The sequence below is a fragment of the Echeneis naucrates genome, chromosome 10 (assembly GCF_900963305.1).
Source record: "Echeneis naucrates chromosome 10, fEcheNa1.1, whole genome shotgun sequence".
Taxonomy (NCBI): domain Eukaryota; kingdom Metazoa; phylum Chordata; class Actinopteri; order Carangiformes; family Echeneidae; genus Echeneis; species Echeneis naucrates.
Genome location: NC_042520.1, coordinates 306,477 through 327,791, shown reverse-complemented (window position 1 = coordinate 327,791; position 21,315 = coordinate 306,477). Strand labels below are relative to the sequence as shown.

Genomic DNA, 21,315 nt, shown 5'->3' with positions numbered 1-21,315 from the left:
TCAAACACAGGAAGTTGATGCATGATGAATTAATGACACACATGGAGGGAGGAAGTGTCATGCCCCCCAGCCCCTGTGTTTGTTGCCAAAGAAACAGCATCCCATCATGCAGGAGGACTTACAGGCTCTTTAGGTTGTCTGCTACGCTGCTGGCATATTGCTGGTCAGCCTGGACACACACACACAGATAATATTAGTCTTATATTTAGTTTCATACAAAAGTTAGATAAAAATATAAAAAACATACACGCACACACACACACTTGTTACCACTCAAACATCAGCAATAACTTGAACAATCGATGACGCCTGTGGCCGTCATGGGGTCATGTTTCTGACTGAGGGAGGTTTGTTTTTTTTGGTGACATGGAGGTGCCAGCCAGGCGGAGCTTCGAGAGCTCGGAGCGAATGTGCCTCATATGGTCAGAGCGAGGAGCAGACTCAGGCTGGTCATGTGACTCCTTTTTGGGGTCATGTGTCTGAAACCACCCCCTAATAGCTACATAGTGCACTATATTGTGAGCTTGTTTTGTAGAAGCGTCTGAATGTTTTGCGACAAAACATAGTGCATTCAAAGTATCCCACGATGCATTGTGAAAAGTACTGAATAGCTGATGGTCACTAACCTGTCACAAGCCAAGCAAGATATCCCATGATGCATTGCACTCGCGGCAAAAATGGCGATTGCAGCAGAACAGAATAGTTTATTTTATAGCACATTTCAAAAGTCAATTGTACTGTTTACATGAATGTAAACAGCATTAACATCGTGCAAAACACAGAAGAATCAGACATTCAAGTAACGTTCAATTACAATTAAAAGCTGTTACCTAAGAGCCAAGAGAATAAAAATAAAAATATAATGAAAGAGCAAATACGAGAATAAAAATTATAGCGCAGTGCAAGATTATCAAAGGCTTTGAACAAAATACAGAAACTTTTTTGTTTCTGTCTTTAGCCGAGTTGGCTACGTTTTAATTGTGCGACAGCGATGACGCAATTAATGGTCCCAAGAGTAGTGTTCGAAAGCAATCGTTCATTTTGTGAATGAGCTCACTACATAGTCCATTTCATTTATCTCCCTTTGGTGAGGAGGGAGGAGCTGGTGGTTTCAGATACAGCCTGGGTTTTATTCTTTAAATCTAATTAAACGCCACCGCTTCCTGAAGCTCCTTCACAATAAAATTCCCAGTTGGAACTCCCCAGGAGGAAGAGGAAGAGCAGGAACAGGAAAATCAACTGGGGAGAAAAATAAAAGTCTTCGGATCTAGAAGAGGAAAGAGAACCGACTGCCAGAACGTCAACCACCTGTGTCATGTGGTCTAGGGCCTAATGGTATCCATGGTAACCAGTTAATCTCTGCTCACAATGTTATGGCTGATCATGAAGCTGCTGTTGGTGAAATAAACGTTGAGAGCTTGAATAACAGAGCTGCAGTGACATGAAGGCCACACACAAACACACTGACCTCTGCAATGAGGACGACGATGACACAGTCGTCCTTCTCAGCAGCGCTGAGCTCTGACATCAGAGAGCTGAGTGTATCCGTCAGGTATGAGTGGACCTCCCTCTTCACACTGGGGACACCCATCACTATGGAGACTACACACAGACACACACACAGACAGACACAGAGACACACAGAAAGACAGAAGACTTTAGGTGGACTGCTGGTTTGACAGGAGACACAACAGTGAGGGGGATCAAAGGTCAGAGGTCACAGCGTCCTGTCTGACCTGATCCTGAACCCAGAAACAGAACCCACCGAATAACTTCGGTCAGTTGGAACAGAACAACCTTCGAGCTTCAACCTCTGACCCCATCCTACCTCCAGTCCGGCCCTGGCCCAGATGGACGGCAGGCTGCAGGCTGTCCTCCCGGTTGAGCAGGTGAGGAAGATGATGGAAGATGGAGGGCAGCTGAAGGACGTTTTTACTGCTGGTCACATTCCACAGCTTCAGTCTGGTCTCCTCTGGGGAAAGACAGGACAGACCAGGACCAGGTCAGACCAGGAAAGAACAGGACCAGGTCAGACCAGGACCAGGCCAGGCCAGGACCAGGCCAGACCAGGACAAGGACTAGGTCAGACCAGGACCAGGTCAGACCAGGACCAGGACAGACCAGGACCAGGTCAGACCAGGACAGACTTTCATCCTATCCAGCTAACTTCCGGGTTAATTCTGGGTTTTCAGTCTCATTAAACTGGTTTGCTTTCTATCGGGGTATGTTGTCATGGTAACTTTTGCAGGACGCCTAACCTGCCCTGGAGCAGGTTAAATTAAGGACTGATGACTCAGCAGGTTTACTGACCAATCAGCCTCTCCAATCCCAGACCAGATCACTGATGTGGGCTGTAGAACCGGACCGAATTAACCCGTCTGATTTTCTGGACCAGGTAAATGGACTAATTCTCCGGTCCTCTTTGATCCTCTAAGGTTGGAAGTGAAGTAACGTTCAAACTGCCCCGCCCCTTTGATGTGAACTGATCTCGATGGAAAACCTGGAGTTCAGTTAGCAGGTTGATAACTGAACCAGATCACAGATGTCTGGATAAGTGAAGGCTGACAGCAAAAGGAGATCCAGACATGTTAATCCAGCTTCACGATACAAGGTCCAGGTCAGTCCAGACTATCTGGACCTCATCAGATGAGTTTGACCAGTCGGGACAGAGGACAGAGAGGACGGACCTGAGAGGCTGCTCCAGGTTCGGTTGATGTCTCTGAGCGCCTGTTTCTCTGCGATGGCCCTCTTGATCTCCTCCAGGACCAGGTTCAGTTCTTTGGAGCGCCGCAGGTTCTCCTGCTCAGCCGAGTGGAGACGCTCCCTCAATGCCAGGAACTCCCTCTGGTAGATGTCCACCACATCCGCTAAGGAGAAGACAAGGAGGTCACCAGACCAGGATTCATTCAGGAATCAGGTCTACATAGTGATGAGGGACTGGTCCAGTCTCTGAAGACCTGGAGCAGTTCGTCATTAACAGGTTGAGAAAAATTAAATCCTGCGTCAGCCACAGCAACATGTGCGTCTGTCTGTGTGTCTGTGTGTGTGTCTGTCTGTGTGTCAAGGCTCTTACAAATTGAGTCCCTAATGAGTCCCCCGATGGAGAGACAGGGATGGAACTATGATCCTGTATGTGTAGTTTCATCATTTACACCAGTTACAAAGCAGCTGCAGTATAAAATATTAACCAGGGAAGAAGATATTTAAAAGATATTTAGAACATCTAAAAGATGGAACTCTAACAGCAGTGACACACACACACGCACACATCTCGTCCAACAGGATGTACAGCCGACACCTGACAGGAAGGCAGTTGTGTATTTACCTGCTGACTCAGAGCAATTGAAGGAAATCAAACTGCTGAGTCGGCAGTAAGGGGATGACATCGTCCCAGAGCCCAGAGTGAGTTCATCAACAACACAACACCAAATATAACCATTCCAGCCGTGGACGAACTAACATCCAGCTCTAACCCCAGTCTTTTATTTTGAAGGGTTTTATCTGACCATCTCAGTGTTGTCTTCTGTCTCGAGGAGCAACAGGCCAGTCAGCCAATCAGAGGTGAGGACCTGAGTGACCAATAAAAATACAGATTTCAGGTAAACACTCACAGAAACTAAATCCAGCAGGGTTGGATGCCAGCTGTAGGTGGGCGGGGCTCAGTGACTGGCCTGGAGTCCTGGACCTTTGATAGGTAGATGAATGCAAGTTTAAAACAGAGAGAAACCAGACAGACGAGGTCAGAGGTCAGACTGGACCAGGAAGGGCAGCAGACAGATGCTGACGCGGTACATGAAGCAAAGCCTCATGGGCAAATGTGGTTTATTCACATGAGATTGGTCTAAACATGATATTTACATTCAGAGAGAGAGCGATCCATTAACACCAGAGTGTGTGACTGCTGTTATTCACACACACACACACACACACACTCTTCTGTTCTAACCCAAATGGTATCATCTAACACCATGACTTCATCATGAAAGTGTCTGTGTGTGTGTTTGGGTTCTTGTTTCAGTCGATATGTGGAGCAGTTGATTGTGTTTATTTGAGCCTTTAGTCAATAGTTGTGTTTGGCTGAGTGTGTTGAGATGAACCAAAACCAGACACTGTGACTCATTATCACACACACACACTGGATGAAAACCTGGTCCGGATCTCAGGCCAGGATCAGAACAGGGACTTCATCACTTCCTGCCCTGTGATGTCAGAGCTATCTGTGGCTGGTCCCTCTGTTACCATGGCAACTGATCTGTGCTCAGTGAGTGGTCTCCAGTAATTAGACTGAGCACAGTAATTAATAAGGTGCGATCATGTTTCTTAAATTTTTGTGTAATTAATATAAAAATTAAAACCGTGACAACCGCAGCACATCTAACACCAGATCAGGAACAGGTCAGTTGACCACGATGTGACCTTTGACCTGAACCAGCTGACCTCTTCTACCACACCTACAGCCAACACTTCAAAGTCATCTATTTCTATTTCCTCACACTTTATTTATTTATAAAGTGTTTAACAAAGAAAGAAAAATAATGACCTGACATCACATTCCCAAATTCAGACATATTTGATGGTTTGTCTTTCTGTTGTCATGGAAACTACTGTTAAATAAACATAAATAACAGCATTAGTAAAACAAACATGACAAAGTTAATGAGACTGAATGTGAAAGCTGTTGATTGGAGGAGGAGGCCGAACTGGAGGAAGACACATTCACGTGTTACCGTTACCCTGACAGTGTCTCTGCAGTCCGTTTGGCGTCAGGAGACAGGAAGTGTCTTTGATCACGTGACAAAAGCTGCTAGAAACTGTTTATTCATGTAAACATGGAGGTGTTTTTTAAACGGGCCACTGAAAACTCACTCAACAGGAAATCAATCAGTGAAGAAGAAGAATCTTCAGCTGTGCTTCTTCAATGTGATGATCATCCTCAGAGACCAGCAGGACACAGTAAACAGGAAGTACCCTGGACCAGATCATCATCCCCGTGATGGCTCCCTGGGGGGGTTGTGGGAAGGTGAGGATATCTCAGGGCAGCAGCTGGTTTTAGCAGAGCGACCAGGGTCACATGACACAAAAGGTTTGTGTGTGATGTCACCTCACCTCACTACAGGAAGTGATTATCGAACAGACAGGAAGCTGCTGGACCATATGAACTGGAAACATATCAGTCCACCCAGAGACCCAGAGACCATGAGACCGCACATTACTGCTCCAAAGAATGAGCAGAACTGATCAGATAAAGATAGAAGGTGTGTGATCTGTGTGTGTTGGGCTGTTCCATTCTATAATACATATAATGAATTGCCTGCTAAAGTTATGAAGCCAAGACAGATTCATAACGAAATTAAAATACGACTGTATCATTTAGCACTTTAAAACTTTGTTTTAAGCACGAGCGATAGAAAGCACATACGCACGTTAAGTACTTATATAAATGAGGTTAAAATGCATTTAGGTGGAGTTCATTTGTATCTCCTCAACAGTGAAACAATACACACGGTAAATGGGGGGGGGGTCTGCAAAGACTTTGGGAATGACTGTTTTAATAGAGCTTTATTTAAAAATGTATATGAAATGAATATTAATTATATATCATGTGAAGGTGTTGTTATGTATCAGTCAATGTTAACTCACTGAAAAGTTACGTTACTTGTGGAGGATACATTCACATTCACAGCTAATGCTGTTAGCAACGTTTTCATGGGACTAACGTTACAAAAAGTGTTGAAATGCGATCTCCACTTCGATATATAATGAAACAGCTTCTTCTTCTTGGTGAACGGTGCACCATACTAACTGACACTTATAGCAACATTTCAGCGGCACGTGTGCGTGATGTGGTGCTGTTGTAAATCAAGTGTATATCAGAACCTCTGGAGACACAAGGACAGAAAGTCCACACATTCCTTCAATCAACCTCCACCGCCCACATCGAGTCCTCACAAGGGCAGAAGAACTACAGCACACACACTTTCCCAACTCTGTGTGTGTGTGTTAGGAGTGATATTCCAGTGAAGGGGAAATGGGGTTTTGTTTCCGTGGGAACAGACAGGGCACTCAGCAGTTGACATGGTAACAGCAGATTGTTATCTGTGTCAGCCAATCAGCTCTCTCCCGGATGGGCTCTGTGACCACATCCAGCCACCCCCCCCTACTCAGTGTCAGGCAGGTCGCTGGTTTGATTCCCACCACAGTGAATTAAAGAGTCTCAGAGATTCTCCGGGATGTTCAAGGTCCCCCAGGTGTTTCCATGGAGACTACAGGCTGGACCTTTAGGTCCTTGAAGTCCCCTGGAAGGTCTTCCAGCATTGTCCATGAAATGTAGACTAACTCAGACCTGTTACTGGGAGCCCAGATCCCTCCAGTCTTATCTGGTCTGACAGGATGTGCTGCTGATGACTAATCTAATCTGGTTTCACTTAGAAGTAACGAGGGAGTTTAAATATGTCGACTGTTCGTCCACACAGAGATTCTGAATTATTACACTGATGTTATTATTAGTAGTAGTATCCTCATACAGAAAAGGGTAAGTTCAACTTTAGTCCACTTACATGCCGAGTCTGGATCAGTGTGGACACAGGACACTGAAGCCCCACCCGTCTGGGAGGTGGAGGTGAGTGGATCAGGTAGCAACTTTGAATGAATGAGGGTTTGTGGAAAAACTGGAGCAGCTTCTGACACAAAGACAACATTTAGACAGCGAGAGGCCACAACGGGAGGGAAAATGGAATACCAACCAATTAACCACAACACCTTATCCTCTGTGTGCGTGTTGTCTTTCTCTGTACAGTCTGTTTTACTATGAAGTCCATGAGGGATCTTTTTTCCTTTGACTTGTTGAACATACAATGGTGCCATATACCACACCAAGGACAGAAGGAGGGAGGGAAGATCATCAAATCACATCAGCAATGACCTGGATCCAGCTCCTGACCAGATCCTGATCCAGAACTCTGGTCTTAACAAGTCACATGTGACTCTGAGGAATCTGTTATCTAACAAGCGATCAGATGACTTTTCCTTAATGCGTCTTCACTCACTGTTTCTGTTGCAGTTCATGAAAATCCTCCTCCAATGACAGCAAAGGACCTGTGAAGGATGTGGCTCCTAGATCAGGATTTGGATCTGGTCTACACTGATGTCATCAGGACATGCAGCCAAAATGGTACCAGGTCTCAGAACCAAACCGTGTTCTGGACAGAATGAAAGACTCTGATGGCCTTCAGCAGAGAAATGGTCCTTTAAACGTCCTTGAAGGTCACTGAAGATTAATCCGATCAATAATATGATCAATACCCAGATATTAATCTGATGAGTTCACTGTCAGTGAGAGAACAGAGTTCCTTCTCTTTCAGCTTCATGAATACAGAAACAGTGACGGTACTGAGCCTGTTTAAGCGTCTTCACAGCTGTGTGTATGTGTGTGTGTCAGTGTGTGCAGATTGTTGTGCGTTTGAGGGCTCAGGACCATTCTTTCATTGCGTGTCCTGGTCTTAAAGACAGACACAGTTCTGCTCCCTGTTCCGTGTTCCTTCATCAGCATCATGCTCCTGCTGCACCTGTTTTGAATATCCCGTCCTCCTGCTCTCATTCTCTCCCTTACTCCACCCAACTTCAAGTGCATGCGGGAGTGAAAGACAGTGAAAATGTGTGTCTTTTCTATCTTTTGTTTTTCTCTTTTGGTGTTGATTGTTGGTAGATTTATCATCGTCATGGGTTAATTTGTTGTGGGGTGGTTTTGTTCCCAGAAGGGACTCGGAGTCATGCAGACTCGTGCAGTCGGAGGTGACATGGGGTTAAACTCAATCCGACTACATTTTTCTGTGGAGGATTAGTTTGGTGATCGGTGAGATTGTGGGTTATGACAGCATAAAGTCTGCATCTAGAATGTAATGTATGTAAATGTAAATCTCCTCATCTGAAACATGTTTCCTTATGATTCTGAAGAACAACACTGAGGAGTTAAACTTGGTGCTTAAATTCAGAGTGGATGATTTTGATTATGCTGTGTATGCAACTTCTGAAACAAGGAAGTGTTTTGGCTGTGGGATGGAGGGTCACCTCATTCGTTCGTGCCCATACAAACATGCACATACAAATAATGATGAGACTGGTTCGGCTTGTGCTGGTCCCAGTACTGCTGCTTCAGTTTCTGCTGGTCTAAGTGTTAATGGTTTGGGTGCTACTGGTGAAGTCGGACCAGGTGACGTTGCTGATCCAGTTTCTGAGGGTCTGGGTGTTGTTGTTTCTACTGGTTCTACTGGTGAAGGTGCTGTTGCGGAGGTCAGTGAACAGTCACACACTAACAGCGGTGACATAGTGAACACAGGAGGAAGAGGGTTTTCTAGAGGAAGATGAGGGGGAGATGTTGCATGAAATGTCTCAGGATAAGAAGAAGAAGATGTCTCTAGCTTCCCCACAGTCATGGTCTCGCAGGAAGAGGAGTTATTCTCTAGCGAGTATCAAGAAGTTCCCACAGGACACTAAAGGAGCAAGGAATGTTAAAGTGTTCGTGGATTTACATCTCCTCCTTGATACAGACTTTTCAGAGAAGTTCGGGTGTTTTGTGGGAGAAAGCTTTCACTGACCAGGAGCATTTTCGTGTTAAATACTAGTTCTGAAGGTTAAAAAGCAGCTAGCTAGTGATGAATACGTCTAATTGAGTTTCTAATTTATTTCTTTTTTGTTTGTTTGTTTTGCAACATTTTTTCTGTTCTATGGGGGACATACAAATAGGCAGCTTGAATTTAAATGGGGCAAGAGATTATTGGAAAAGGGCATCTCTTTTCAAGCTGTGTTCTCTTCAAAAGTTAGATGTTCTTTTTGTACAAGAGACACATACTGATGATAATGAGGTTGACTGGAAAAAAGAATGGACTGGGATTCTGTTTTCTAGGAATTTCATTCCTCAGTCTGTAGACTCTGAAGACGTTATTAAAGGTTGTCTATTAAAAGTAACAGCAGTGTGTGAAAATGTAAAAATTGTGTTCATTAATATTTATGCTCCAGTTTTGGGAGTAAAGATTTTAATCTTTTAGATGTTTTAAATGATGTGATTGAGAAATGTCAAAGTGAACAATATTTCTATATTGGTGGAGATTGGTGGAGGTTTTAACCTCTAACCCTAACCCGAACCAGTTAATGTCTATGGCCAGTCTATGGCTAGGCTTGATAGGTTTTATTGTTTCAGACATCATTTTAATGTATTTAAGAGTTGTACTATCAGCCCTGTTGGGTTTTCTGATCATTCACTTGTAACAGCTTCTATCTTTATAAAATGTGTTAAACCCAATAGTGCTTATTGGCATTTGGAGGGTAAAAACTTGGATTTTGTGTCTTTACAACAGGGGTGGGATGTTGGAAAGGTTAAAATAAGGCAATTCTGTCAACAGTACACTAGGAATGTCACAAAAACCTCAATGAGTTCAGTGAAAAGTCTGGAATCTGAAGTGGAGAAGCTCCAAGAGTTTTCTGAGGTCACACTGAAACACTTGCAGTGATAAGGTCTGCTTTAACCAACCTGCTGGGTGTCTCAGCTCAGGGGGCTCTGATCAGATCTCAAAATGTTGCATTGATGGATGTCCCATCACATTTTTTCTTCGGTCTGCTGCAATTTGTAAGCGTGCAGTCGGTTTCTACAGCAACCTGTTGAAGTGTGAACGGAGCCAGGGCTGAAAAAAAAAGAGCTGCTGTTTTTAAAATGATGAGATTAAGAGGTTGAGCATTTTGTTAGTGCAGGAAACACACAGCAGTGCAGACAACGAGGAGATCATACCCGGGGTTTTACTGAAGGTCAGAGCTTTTTATGAAAACATGAATTTAGCATTTTTAAACATCTATGCACTGACCAGTCAGGTGGACAGGATGGGCCTTTTAAATGTTTTATGTGATGTTCTGAGAGCCAGCAGGAGTGAGGAGTATTTGTTTTAACTGTACAGAAAACCCAGATCTGGACAGGAATCACCCAGAGCCTCACCCCGGATCATCACACAGGCTCAGACAGCTGGTACAGACTCATGAGCTCCAGGATGTATGGAGAGTCCTCCACGGAAATAACAGGCAGAGAAAGGTTTTTATCCCTGACCAGACTACACAGATTCTACTCTTTTAAACATCATGTTAGTGTTTTTAAAGACACATTCAGCCAGTAGGTTTTTCTGACCACTGCCTCGTTTCGTGTTCTGTTTTAATTAGAAACATTCGCACACGCAGCGCCTACTGGCATTTTAACAGTACCCTGCTCAGTGACAGTTCTTTTAACGCTTTTAACTTCTTTTGGGGCCTTCACAAAGAAAGCAAACCTGAGTTTGCCTCCATCCAGCAGTGGTGGGATGTTGGCAAAGCCAAAATTAAACAGCTTTGCCAGCAGGTCACTCGCAATGTCACAAGAGACACAACCCAATCTTTGAGGTATCTGGAGACTTGGGCCTTCCCCAAGTTCAAGAAAAAAAACACATTGTTGGAGGCTGATCTGACTCTGGAAGAACTGTGCACGTCCTTGATGAGTCTACAGAGTGGCAAGGCTCCAGGCATCAACGGTCTTCCTGTAGAACTTTACAAGACTTTCTGGCCCATCCTCGGAGAAGACCTACTGGAGGTGGTTTCTGACAGCCTACAGAAAGGACGGCTGCCTCTAAGCTGCAGGACGGCCGTCATCACACTCCTGCTCAAGAAAGGAGACCTGCAGGAGCTGAAAAACTGGAGGTCGGTGTCGCTGCTGTGCACGGACTACAAGATTCTTTCCAAAGCCCTGGCCACAAGACTGAGGGAAGTGATGGCGTCCATAGTGCACCCTGACCAGACTTCCTGTGTGCCCACCATGATTGGGTCTGTTTAGTGTTCGTGTTTATTTGTTAGTTGTTGTTTGGTGTTTTTGTGAGTTTTCTGGGGATTTTGCCGGCTGGTCTTTGTCTGGCCGGTGGCGTCCCAGCATGGTGGGGAATGCCGCTGAGTTCTCCCGGATGTCGCATGGCGACAGCACAGTGTTAAGGTACCCTAGTGAGCTGGTGATAGCTCACTAGACCAGTGAGCTATCACCAGCTCACTGGTCTAGTTGGATAGTATCTGTAGGGAACATAGAGCAGTGTGAAATTTTGTTGCTAGGAAGGTGATCACTGAGTCTGGTCCATTGTTTGTCGAACAAGTTTCTTGTGTTTCTCTAAATTCCAAACTAGCATAGCTAGTGACTGCTGTGAATAGGGCAGCTGACAACAAGGGAAAGACCATGTGACAGCCTGGATAGACAGCTGACAGGAGGCAAAGACCCCATAGGTGCTGCCGTGGACTAGCAATCCAAGGTAGCAGTGGCAAGGCTTAACAGCTTTGTCACAACCAGCACAAGCTACAAGTCACTTAAGGAAAATACCCCAAGGGTCAGCGAGAGCAGGGGTGGAAGATGACTCACAGGCAGACTACATGGTAACAGATACTGGAACGGATAAGACTACGAGTTGGATATGTGACTCAGTGAAGGATAGGGGCATGGACCTATTCTCTAGGACTAGAAGTGGGCAGAATAGTTTGAAGGGCATAGGGAATAAAGAAGGTAGATTAGAGGGAAAGATGCTCCAGGTTTGTCCTTGTGGTTGGCAGAAAATAACATCAGTCAGAGGCCTTAGAGTGCATCAAGGAAGGATGAGATGTGTAGGAAAGGAAGGGCAGTGTGGCCGCATCAATCAGAACTTTTTAAGAAGTCAATTGAGTAAGTCGGATGAAATCCAGCGACAGGTAGAAAACCACAGTTCGAAGGATATCAACAACACAGCCACAGAGGTGGAAGAGGAGGTTAGAAGAAGGGATGCAGCTGACACTGAGGTGAATAGGCCAGTTAGAGAGAGAAATATGGAGCAGAAAGCTAGAGTTAGATGGCCACGGGCAAATAGTAGTAAGGAATGGGAGACAGTCAACAGGGACTTGTCAATAATTCTTAGTAGACTAGGAGGAGACGCAACGGTTCCAAACCCAACCAAGGGGAGAAAATGGAATCCAAGAATGGCAGTGCAGGAAGCAGAAGCAGCTCTTAGGCATACAGAGATTGTGGGTAATGTACAGATAGGCCGGGGAGGCTTGGGGCTTGGCTCAGGCAAACCGGTGTGGAGTAGAGCAGGTCCCAAAGAGAAGAGGAAGCTAGTTGTGGAGCAGGTTCGTAGACAGGAGCAGGAGGAAATATTAAGAGGTGCGAGGGCAGTGGCTCAGGCTAAGCAGGGACAGTGGTTGAATTGGGAAAGTGTAGAGAAGAAAAAGCTTAGTTGGAAAGAACTGTGGAGTATGGAGGAAAGTAGGATTAGATTTTTGATAGGGGCAACATATGATGTATTGCCAACTCCCCAGAACCTAAAACTCTGGGTAAATGGAGACCCGGCATGTTTGTTGTGTTCAGGTACTGCAACTCTAAAGCACATCTTGTCTGCTTGTAAGGTTAGTCTCTCACAAGGCTGATATACGTGGTGACATAACCAGGTTTTAAAAAGCTTAGCTGCAGGCATTGAAGATATACGGAGGCAGGCAGTTTTAGGAGGGTCTAAGACAAAGAGAGTTGCAATACAGTTTGTGCAGGAAGGAGGGAAAGTTAATAAGATAATAAGGAAGCAAGGCAGTTTAGAGGATGCCAGTGAGATGCAGGTAGATTTAGGAGGAAAGCTTGTTGTTCCCCAGGAAATAGCCTGTACAAAGCTAAGGCCTGATATAGTTTTGTGGTCTAGGAGTAGAAAGAAAGTATATTTCATAGAGCTGACTGTGCCTTGGGAGGATTTAGTTGAGGAAGCATATGAAAGGAAAAAGCTCAGGTATGCAGATTTAGGTAAGGATGCTGAGCAGCGAGGATGGAAGGTTAGGATTTGTCCAGTGGAAGGAGAATGTAGAGGGTTTGTAGCCAGATCTGTTGTTGCTTTGTTGAGAGAGTTAGGAGGAAGTGGCCAGAGGGTGAGGAAAATAGTGAAGGAAATGTCAGATGAGGCAGTCAGATCCAGTCAGTGGATTTGGGTCAGAAGAGGTAATAGTAGCTGGGGGCCCAGCAGGGGGAGCTCTTAAGATAGACAGACTCTAGGGAGAAGCAGAGGAAGAAATCCAGGAAGGGGAAGTGTATTTAAGTGGGGGTGTGGCCTGTTTGAGCCTCTTTGCCACCATGCGGTTAGTCTAGGCCTGTGTTGGTGTGTTGATTTTACTTGAATATAGGAGTGTTTAGATGAGGTTAGTTGCTGAATCTGCTAGCGTAGCTTGTCCAGGTGAGTTGGCCTGGGTTGGTGTGTTGATTTTACTAGGATTATTAAGTTGAGGTTAGTTGCTGAATCTGCTAGCGTAGCTTGTACTGCCTCCACCTCCTGCACCCTCTATACTTTCATGCCCCCTACCCGAACCAGGGTCTGTATCCCCACCCCGCTTTCACTGGTGCAATTGGTGAGAGTGTAGAGTAGTTGACAGTGGTGTTGCTCGAAATAGTTTTGTTTGTGCCTTTTCGACGCCATGCGGTTAGCCTAGGAGAATTGGCCTGTGTTGGAATGTTGGCTTTGGCTGTTCAGGTGAATTTGGTTGCTGAATCTGCTGGTGTGCTAGCGTAGCTTGTAGTGCCTCCACTTCCTGCACACTCTATACTCTCATGCCCCCTACCCGAACCAGGGTCTGTATCCCATCCCTACTTTTCTCTCTCCTCTATTTCTCCCCCCTACCTGAACCAGGGTCTGTATCCCCACCCCGCTTTCACTGGTGCAGTTGGTGAGAGGTTAGAGTAGTTGACAGTGGTGTGTGAGATAGTTCCTTTTGTTTGTGCCTCTTTGACACCATGTAGTTAGTACAGGTGAGCTGGCCTGTGTTGGAGTGTTGGTGTTGTTTGAGTATAGGACCATTTAGGTGAGTTTAGTTGCTGAATCTACTAATGCAGCTTGTATTGCCTCCACCTCCTGCGCCCTCTATACTTTCATGCCCCCTACCCGAACCAGGGTCTGTATCCCATCCCTACTTTTATCTCCACCTCTTCTATTTCTCCCCCCTACCCGAACCAGGGTCTGTATCCCTACCCCGCTTTCACTGGTGCAGTTGGTGAGAGGTCAGAGTAGGTGATAGTAGTGCTGTTTGAGATAGTTGTCTTTGTGTGAGGAGTGGTGATGGCTGGCATTAGGGGGTGACTCTGGGACGCCAGTGTTCACGGTCTAGCCTTCTGGAGGTGTTGTGGGCCTAACTAGACGAAACACCGGTGAAAGGAGGTTCCCACCTGATGACCCCAAAGACATGATAGCTATCACCGCTCACTGGTCTAGTTGGATAGTATCTGTAGGGAACATAGAGCAGTGTGAAATTTTGTTGCTAGGAAGGTGATCACTGAGTCTGGTCCATTTTTTTGTCGCACAAGTTTCTTGTGTTTCTCTAAATACCCGGCTGTCCACATACCTCGGTGGGGGTGGGTTAGGAGGTTAGGGTTAGGGGGTTAGGGGGTTCAGTTACATGATCTTTGTTACAACTGACACCATGAAGTGTTTTGGGTGTAGAGCTGAGGGACACCTGCTGCTGGTTTGTCCCGAGACCAGGGAGCCAGCTGGGTGCGGCTGCTGCTGGTGGCCTGGACTCTGGTCCGCCAGTTTCAGGAGGCGGGAGGTGATGGAGGTAGAAGGGAAGAGAGAAACTGTCTCTGAACTGTTGGAGGAGAGTGGAGGGAAAGAGGGGGACTGTCAGGCAGTCTGCAGTGTTTCTGGGGAAGCGATCTGACTACTTCCTAAAAAGAAAAATGTACAGTCTATTCGTTTGAGAGAGTAAAGAGTTTTTTTAGTGGAGACCAAAGGTCAGAGGGCAGTGAAGCTGGAGGAGGACATTCCTGACCTCAACGGTTTTATACAGTCTGTCAGCTGGTTGAGAAAGGAGCAAGTTTTCAGCAACCAGGAGATCTACAGACTTAAAAAGCTGGTTACCAATGCAAGGTATGCCCTCCCAAATGATGATGATGATGATGAGGAGGAGGATGATGACTGTTTTTAACTCCACCCATTTTAGATATCTGTGCTTCTTTTAGCGTGTCTTTTATTACCTCCACCATGGTGAACATCCACATCGGATCTTTTAACTGAGCTCGGAGCTCGCCAAGAGAGCTTCTGCTTTTAAACAGTTTGACCTCAAAAAACGTTATGTGGTTTTTATCCAAGAGACTCACAGCACCCCAGAAAATGAGAGGCACTGGAAGAGGGAATGGCCTGAATCACCTGGAGCCTCATCCTGCTTCCTCTGCTCGGCTCAGACGAGCTGAAGGATGTGTGGAGAGGTTTTAACGTGAGGGACAGACAGTTCACCTGGACTCATTTTAAAGACAACTCTGTCTCTCTGGCCAGGTTGGACCGCTTTTACTGTTTTAAGCACCATTTTAGTATTTTTAAAAGCTGTCACATTGTCCCTAACAGCTCTGTTATCAGACAGCTCTTTTAGAGAAGCTTTTAGGGTTTTATGGTCCTCACACAGAGAGAGGAAGTCCACGTTCTCCTCAGTGCAGCAGTGGTGGGAGTGGGGAAAGACTGACAAAGCAGTTCTGCCAACAGTATACTCGCAACATCGTGGTTAAAGCGTGCTGATTGATTTTAAATATTGCAGGGAGATGCAGCGTTAGGACCAGTTTAAACAGATTTGGACTCCAGGTCTGGTCCTGTGCTCAGTGCAGGAAGACCAGCTGCTCCTTTCAGATCAGCTGATCTGAGCAGTTTATGTTGTTTGGTGTGATAAATGACTGAAAACTGTGTCTGTGAAAATGAGTCAAATAAAGTTGGCTTAAAAATCTAAATTCTAATCTCTCTCTCCCCCCCAGCCTGGTTCTGTCCGAGGTTTCTGCCTCTTAAAGGAAGTTCTTCCTGCTCATCGGGGATCTGTTGGTCTCGACCTGCTCTGTATGTAAAGTGCCTTGACGTAAATCTGTTATGATTTAGGGCTTTATTTATAAATCAGATTTGAATTGATTCTGGACCAGGACTGAGTCTGAGCCGGACTGAGGTGACCTCTGTCTGTTTGTAGAAATACCATCTCCAGCTGTGGAGGAACATCTGTCAGCAGTGAAGTCTGAACAAAGATGTATGCCTGAAAACATCCCGCCTCCTCACAGAAATGATCAATCACATTGTTCAACAACAGGGAAGTGATTCTCTTCCCTGATTCCTATTGGACAATTTGTTCAACAGAACAAGGGGAATATTGTGTTGATCTAAAACCACCCAGGACCGCACACTAACACACACACACACACAGGGTTGCTGGTGGACAGATGGTCCACTCTGTGAGGAACCTGGTCCAGGACTCAGACTCCCCATCTCCTCTTCCTGTCTGTCCATCTGCCTCTTCTTCCACAGTTCATGTGTGTTTTTGTGCAGGTGACATTTCACCAAACATGCTAACAGGTGAGGAAGCTTGAGATCACAGTGGTCTGACCAGGATGAGAACTGATCCAGGTTCAAATCCTGGTCTGTGAGATACATTCCAAGTTCCCAACCTGAACCACCATGTCAACATGTGAACTGGTCTCAGTCAACATTGAATCTTTAACATTAACGGCAGTTCCATTTTGAAAAACTGAATAATGAAATCATAAATAAATGTCCACTTCAGAGTGACGGGCTGTAGAGAGCCTTGTTTCATCTGTGACTATGCAATACGAGGAAGAGCAAGAGGTCAAAGGTCATTTCCTAAAACATAAAATCACACAGAAAATTAATCACATGATGGCAGCAGGTCACATGACGTTCCCCTGATACACACACACACAGCCCCCCCACTCAGAGTCTTCTTTGCTCCTTTTGTTTTGTTCTTATATAAATATTTATGAAAATAAAGACCTTCAGAAATTTGACTTTTATTATGAAAGGTACAGGCAAGTTTCCTGCTCAGTGGAGGATGTTCAGAACCAGAACCTGTGTCGTCATGGAAACAATTAGTCCACAAGAGTTCGCCTCATGATGACACATGGCAAGTAGACTTTCAATCAGACTTTCATCAGAACTAGGAAAGAACCAGAATAGAACATGGACAGTACCAGGACTGAATAAGGACAGAACATGGACAGAACCAGGACAGAACCAGGACTGAATAAGGACAGAATATGGACAGAACCAGGACAGAAGAATGACAGAACTTGGACAGAACCAGGACTGAATAAGGACTGAATAAGGACAGAACATGGACAGAACCAGGACAGAAGAATGACAGAACATGGACAGAACCAGGACTGAACCAGGACTGAATAAGGACAGAATATGGACAGAACATGGACAGAACTTGGACAGAACCAGGACTGAATAAGGACAGAACATGGACAGAACTTGGACAGAACCAGGATTGAATAAGGACAGAACCAGGACAGAACATGGACAGAACTTGGACAGAACCAGGACTGAATAAGGACAGAACCAGGACAGAACCAGGACTGAATAAGGACAGAACATGGACAGAACTTGGACAGAACCAGGACTGAATAAGGACAGAACCAGGACAGAACCAGGACTGAATAAGGACAGAACATGGACAGAACTTGGACAGAACCAGGACTGAACCAGGATTGAATAAGGACAGAACCAGGACAGAACCAGGACTGAATAAGGACAGAACCAGGACAGAACCAGGACTGAATAAGGACCGACCCAGAGTCTTTGTCATAAGTCTGAGTGAAACTCAACCTCACAGATCATCAAATATTCATCAGCTGCTTCCACAACGTCTTGGACTGGAAGCCTGAGTGTGTATGTGTGTGTCTGTGTGTGTGAGTGTCTTTGTGTGTCTTAGTGGATGTGTGCGCTCTGTGTCTCTGGATCCACCTAAACCAGACTCTCTGATCCAGCCCATTGACCACGTGGTCCCGGTCTACAAAGGGATTGGTGAATTAGTTAGAGACTATTCTAAACTGCGTATGAATCCTTGTTGTGTTTAGCTGCTTCTAACGTCTTAAAAATGTTGTTTAAAGAGCTTTTAATTTGAAAGAAGCAGGAAACTAAACAGTTTCTACAATGTCAACTAGGTGGTTATAATGTAACTATGGCAACCAAGGGTGACTACACTTTGACCCACGTCTCCTGAAAGAGTGGCGCACACCATTGATGAGTTACAGAAGTATAACAACTCAGAGGATATTAAAGCCATGGTTAAACAACAGCAGGAAGGATGTGTGTGTGTGTGTGTGTGTGTGTGTGTGTGTGTGTGTGTGTGTGTGTGTGTGTGAGAGTACTATCACATAGTGATCAGATGACGCATCGGCCTCTTTCAGAATGGAAGTCTCTCTCACAGCTGCAGCTCCATTCACATTAAAGGTCTGATGGAGATCACGTTTCTGTCTTTAACACACAGGTTCACCTGCAGCCAATCAGAGGCCTGGATTAGAAGTTGTTGACCTCTGACCCTTACACTGCTTAGATGACATCATCCCTTTCTCTCAGGTCTGGACCCGTCTGCCCCCCCACCCCTGGACCACACCTAGACCAGGTCTCTAAGTAGAGAGGGAATTCTTCCAGAGGAGGATCGTGTTGCAATCGAACACACCTTCATACCAGAGCAGGTGTAAATTGTGTCAAACAGCAGGAGGACAAACTCCTCCCCACTGGTGTGGACTGTGTTTAAAACCAAGTGCTCCCTGCTGAATCAAACACATTGAATTTTATTGTTAAAATTTGATGCAAAGCAGAAATCAGCTGTTCCCGAACCCCGCCCATCTCATCAGGCAGCAAACATACAACAAACCAAGCACCCCCACACATCATCTGCTACACAACAGCTGCAGCGACTCCCTGCTGGGTGATGAAGCACAAACCAAGCGCTCCCTTAGCTGAGCAATGTGCTTGAATTTAATCAAAGCAACAACAACTGCAAGAGGCCATCCTGTTGGCTCCACCCCTCTCCCACACTGGACCGTGTCACAAATCAAACACCCCTGTGGACAGAGACAAAAACAAAAAACACAACTGTCTCCTCCCATCTCGGTTTGAAAACCTTTTAATCCCCACTTCATGTTTCCAAAGTGTCCCAGATCACAAATCTCATCTGTCTCATTTGGACTGTGAGCATCACAAAACAAGTGCTCCTTCAAACATCAACGTAAGTGAAGTGAGATGGAGTCAAATCAGCTCTTTTTCATCTAGTGTGTACAAATCAAGCGCTCCTTTAAACTTCACGTTTAATAAAAGCACCAGAAGACACCCCCCCCCCAAAAGAACACCCCTTAAATGAATGTATGACAAACCATGCACAATTTTTATTGCCATAAAGTATCATAAACCAGAATTGCCCCCCCCACTCCACCAAACCCCCCCATTAACAACCTGTCTTCTCCTTCTTTACTTAATGAAAGTGACTCCCCCCCAGAGGAACCCCTGTTCTCACTTGTCCACCCCATGTCATGCATGACAAATCAAGCGCTCCCTTCAATATGGCAGCAGGGTTTCCCCCTTCAGGAACAAGCGTCTTGTGTTTTCAACCAGCCCCCCCCCCCCCCCCCGTCTACAGCCCCTGACGCACCACAGACCAGATCCTGCCCTGCACACCTAAACCCCTAAATCACCAGCATTTGGTGTTTGTTCCGGAACAGAATCACCCCCCCACCCCTTCTTCAGAGTTACCCCCATGCAGATCCGCTCCTCTCAGCTGGTGTGAGCTGCCACACAAACCGAGCGCTCCTTCGCCTCCTGGAGCTGCAGCTTCACATCAACATTTTCTTTTCCTGAAAGATCCACAACACAAAGCCCCCCCCCCGCCCCCACCACCCACCCCCGGGCGGTGAGCACGATCAACCGAGCCCCATCCCCGCACCGGGACGCACCGGGACCGGGTCCTACCTCTGGAGCTGCTGAAGGCGGTGTACCAGGACAGGGAGACCAGCCCGCACAGTCCGAACAACAAGACCGTCAGGAAGGAGACATTTCTGAGCCTCATCTCCGGAGCATGTCCGCACCGAGAGGGGGGGGCGGGCCGGGGGGAGGGGGGGAGGGAGGAGGGAGAGGGAGGGCAGGTAGACAGAGACAGAGAGACACCGAGACACACAGAGAGAGAGAGAGAGCGACACACAGGTAGAGACGGACCGAGAGACTTCGAGAGGCGGGAGGAGCTGTGGCGTCTGAAAGGAGGGAGGGGGGAGGTACCGAGACTGAGGGGGGAGGGAGGGGGGAGACCAAGACTGGGGGGGGGGGGGGAGAGACCGAGACTGATGGGGGAGAGAGGGGGGAGACCAAGACTGGGGGGCTGAGACTGAGGGGGGAGACCAAGACTGGGGGGGAGAGACTGAGGGGGGGGGGGAGACCGAGACTGATGGGGGAGAGAGGGGGGAGACCAAGACTGGGGGGGGGGGGGGGGAGAGACTGAGACTGATGGGGGGAGAGAGGGGGGAGACCAAGACTGGGGGGGAGAGGACTGAGGGGGGGGGGGGGGGAGACCGAGACTGATGGGGGAGAGAGGGGGGAGACCAAGACTGGGGGGGGGGGGAGAGACCGAGACTGATGGGGGAGAGAGGGGGGAGACCAAGACTGGGGGGGAGAGACTGAGGGGGGGGGGGGAGACCGAGACTGATGGGGGAGAGAGGGGGGAGACCAAGACTGGGGGGGAGAGACTGAGGGGGGGGGGGGGGGGACCGAGACTGATGGGGGAGAGAGGGGGGGAGACCAAGACTGGGGGGCTGAGACTGAGGGGGGAGACCAAGACTGGGGGGGGGGGGAGAGACCGAGACTGATGGGGGAGAGAGGGGGGAGACCAAGACTGGGGGGGAGAGACTGAGGGGGGGAGGGGGGAGACCAAGACTGGGGGGGAGAGAGAAAAGAGACCGAGACTGATGGGGGAGAGAGAGGGTTAGGGTTAGAGGGGGGAGACCAAGACTGGGGGGGAGAGACTGAGGGGGGGGGGAGAGGGGAGACCGAGACTGATGGGGAGAGAGGGGGGAGACCAAGACTGGGGGGCTGAGACTGAGGGGGGAGACCAAGACTGTGTGGGGGAGAGGGGAGACCGAGACTGAGGGGGTAGAGAGGGGGGAGACCAAGACTGTGTGGGGGGGGAGAAAAGAGACCGAGACTGATGGGGGAGAGAGGGGGGAGACCAAGACTGGGGGGCTGAGACTGAGGGGGGAGACCAAGACTGGGGGGGGGGGGAGAGACCGAGACTGATGGGGGAGAGAGGGGGGAGACCAAGACTGGGGGGGAGAGACTGAGGGGGGGGGGGGAGACCGAGACTGATGGGGGAGAGAGGGGGGAGACCAAGACTGGGGGGGAGAGACTGAGGGGGGGGGGGGGGGGACCGAGGACTGATGGGGGAGAGAGGGGGGAGACCAAGACTGGGGGGCTGAGGACTGAGGGGGGAGACCAAGACTGGGGGGGGGGGAGA

General features: G+C 47.3%; 1 protein-coding gene across 2 annotated transcripts in view; it reads right to left on the bottom strand.

Moving 5' to 3' along the window:
- Window positions 1-19,972, bottom strand: part of mgat4b (alpha-1,3-mannosyl-glycoprotein 4-beta-N-acetylglucosaminyltransferase B) — a 29,356-nt gene extending 9,384 nt beyond the window's left edge. The window contains exons 1-6 of one of the 2 annotated variants that reach the window (XM_029513115.1): window positions 6,558-6,608; window positions 3,612-3,685; window positions 2,688-2,867; window positions 1,829-1,972; window positions 1,469-1,602; window positions 123-169 (exon numbers count right to left, since the gene is read on the bottom strand). In XM_029513115.1, the coding sequence (XP_029368975.1) occupies window positions 123-169; window positions 1,469-1,602; window positions 1,829-1,972; window positions 2,688-2,867; window positions 3,612-3,685; window positions 6,558-6,559 (581 nt within the window). In that variant the 5' untranslated portion in view covers window positions 6,560-6,608. Of the gene's footprint in view, window positions 1-122; window positions 170-1,468; window positions 1,603-1,828; window positions 1,973-2,687; window positions 2,868-3,611; window positions 3,686-6,557; window positions 6,609-19,784 lie in introns of those variants that run through there. The other variant, XM_029513114.1, reaches the window with a different exon arrangement.
- Between the last annotated feature and the right edge of the window lie 1,343 nt (window positions 19,973-21,315).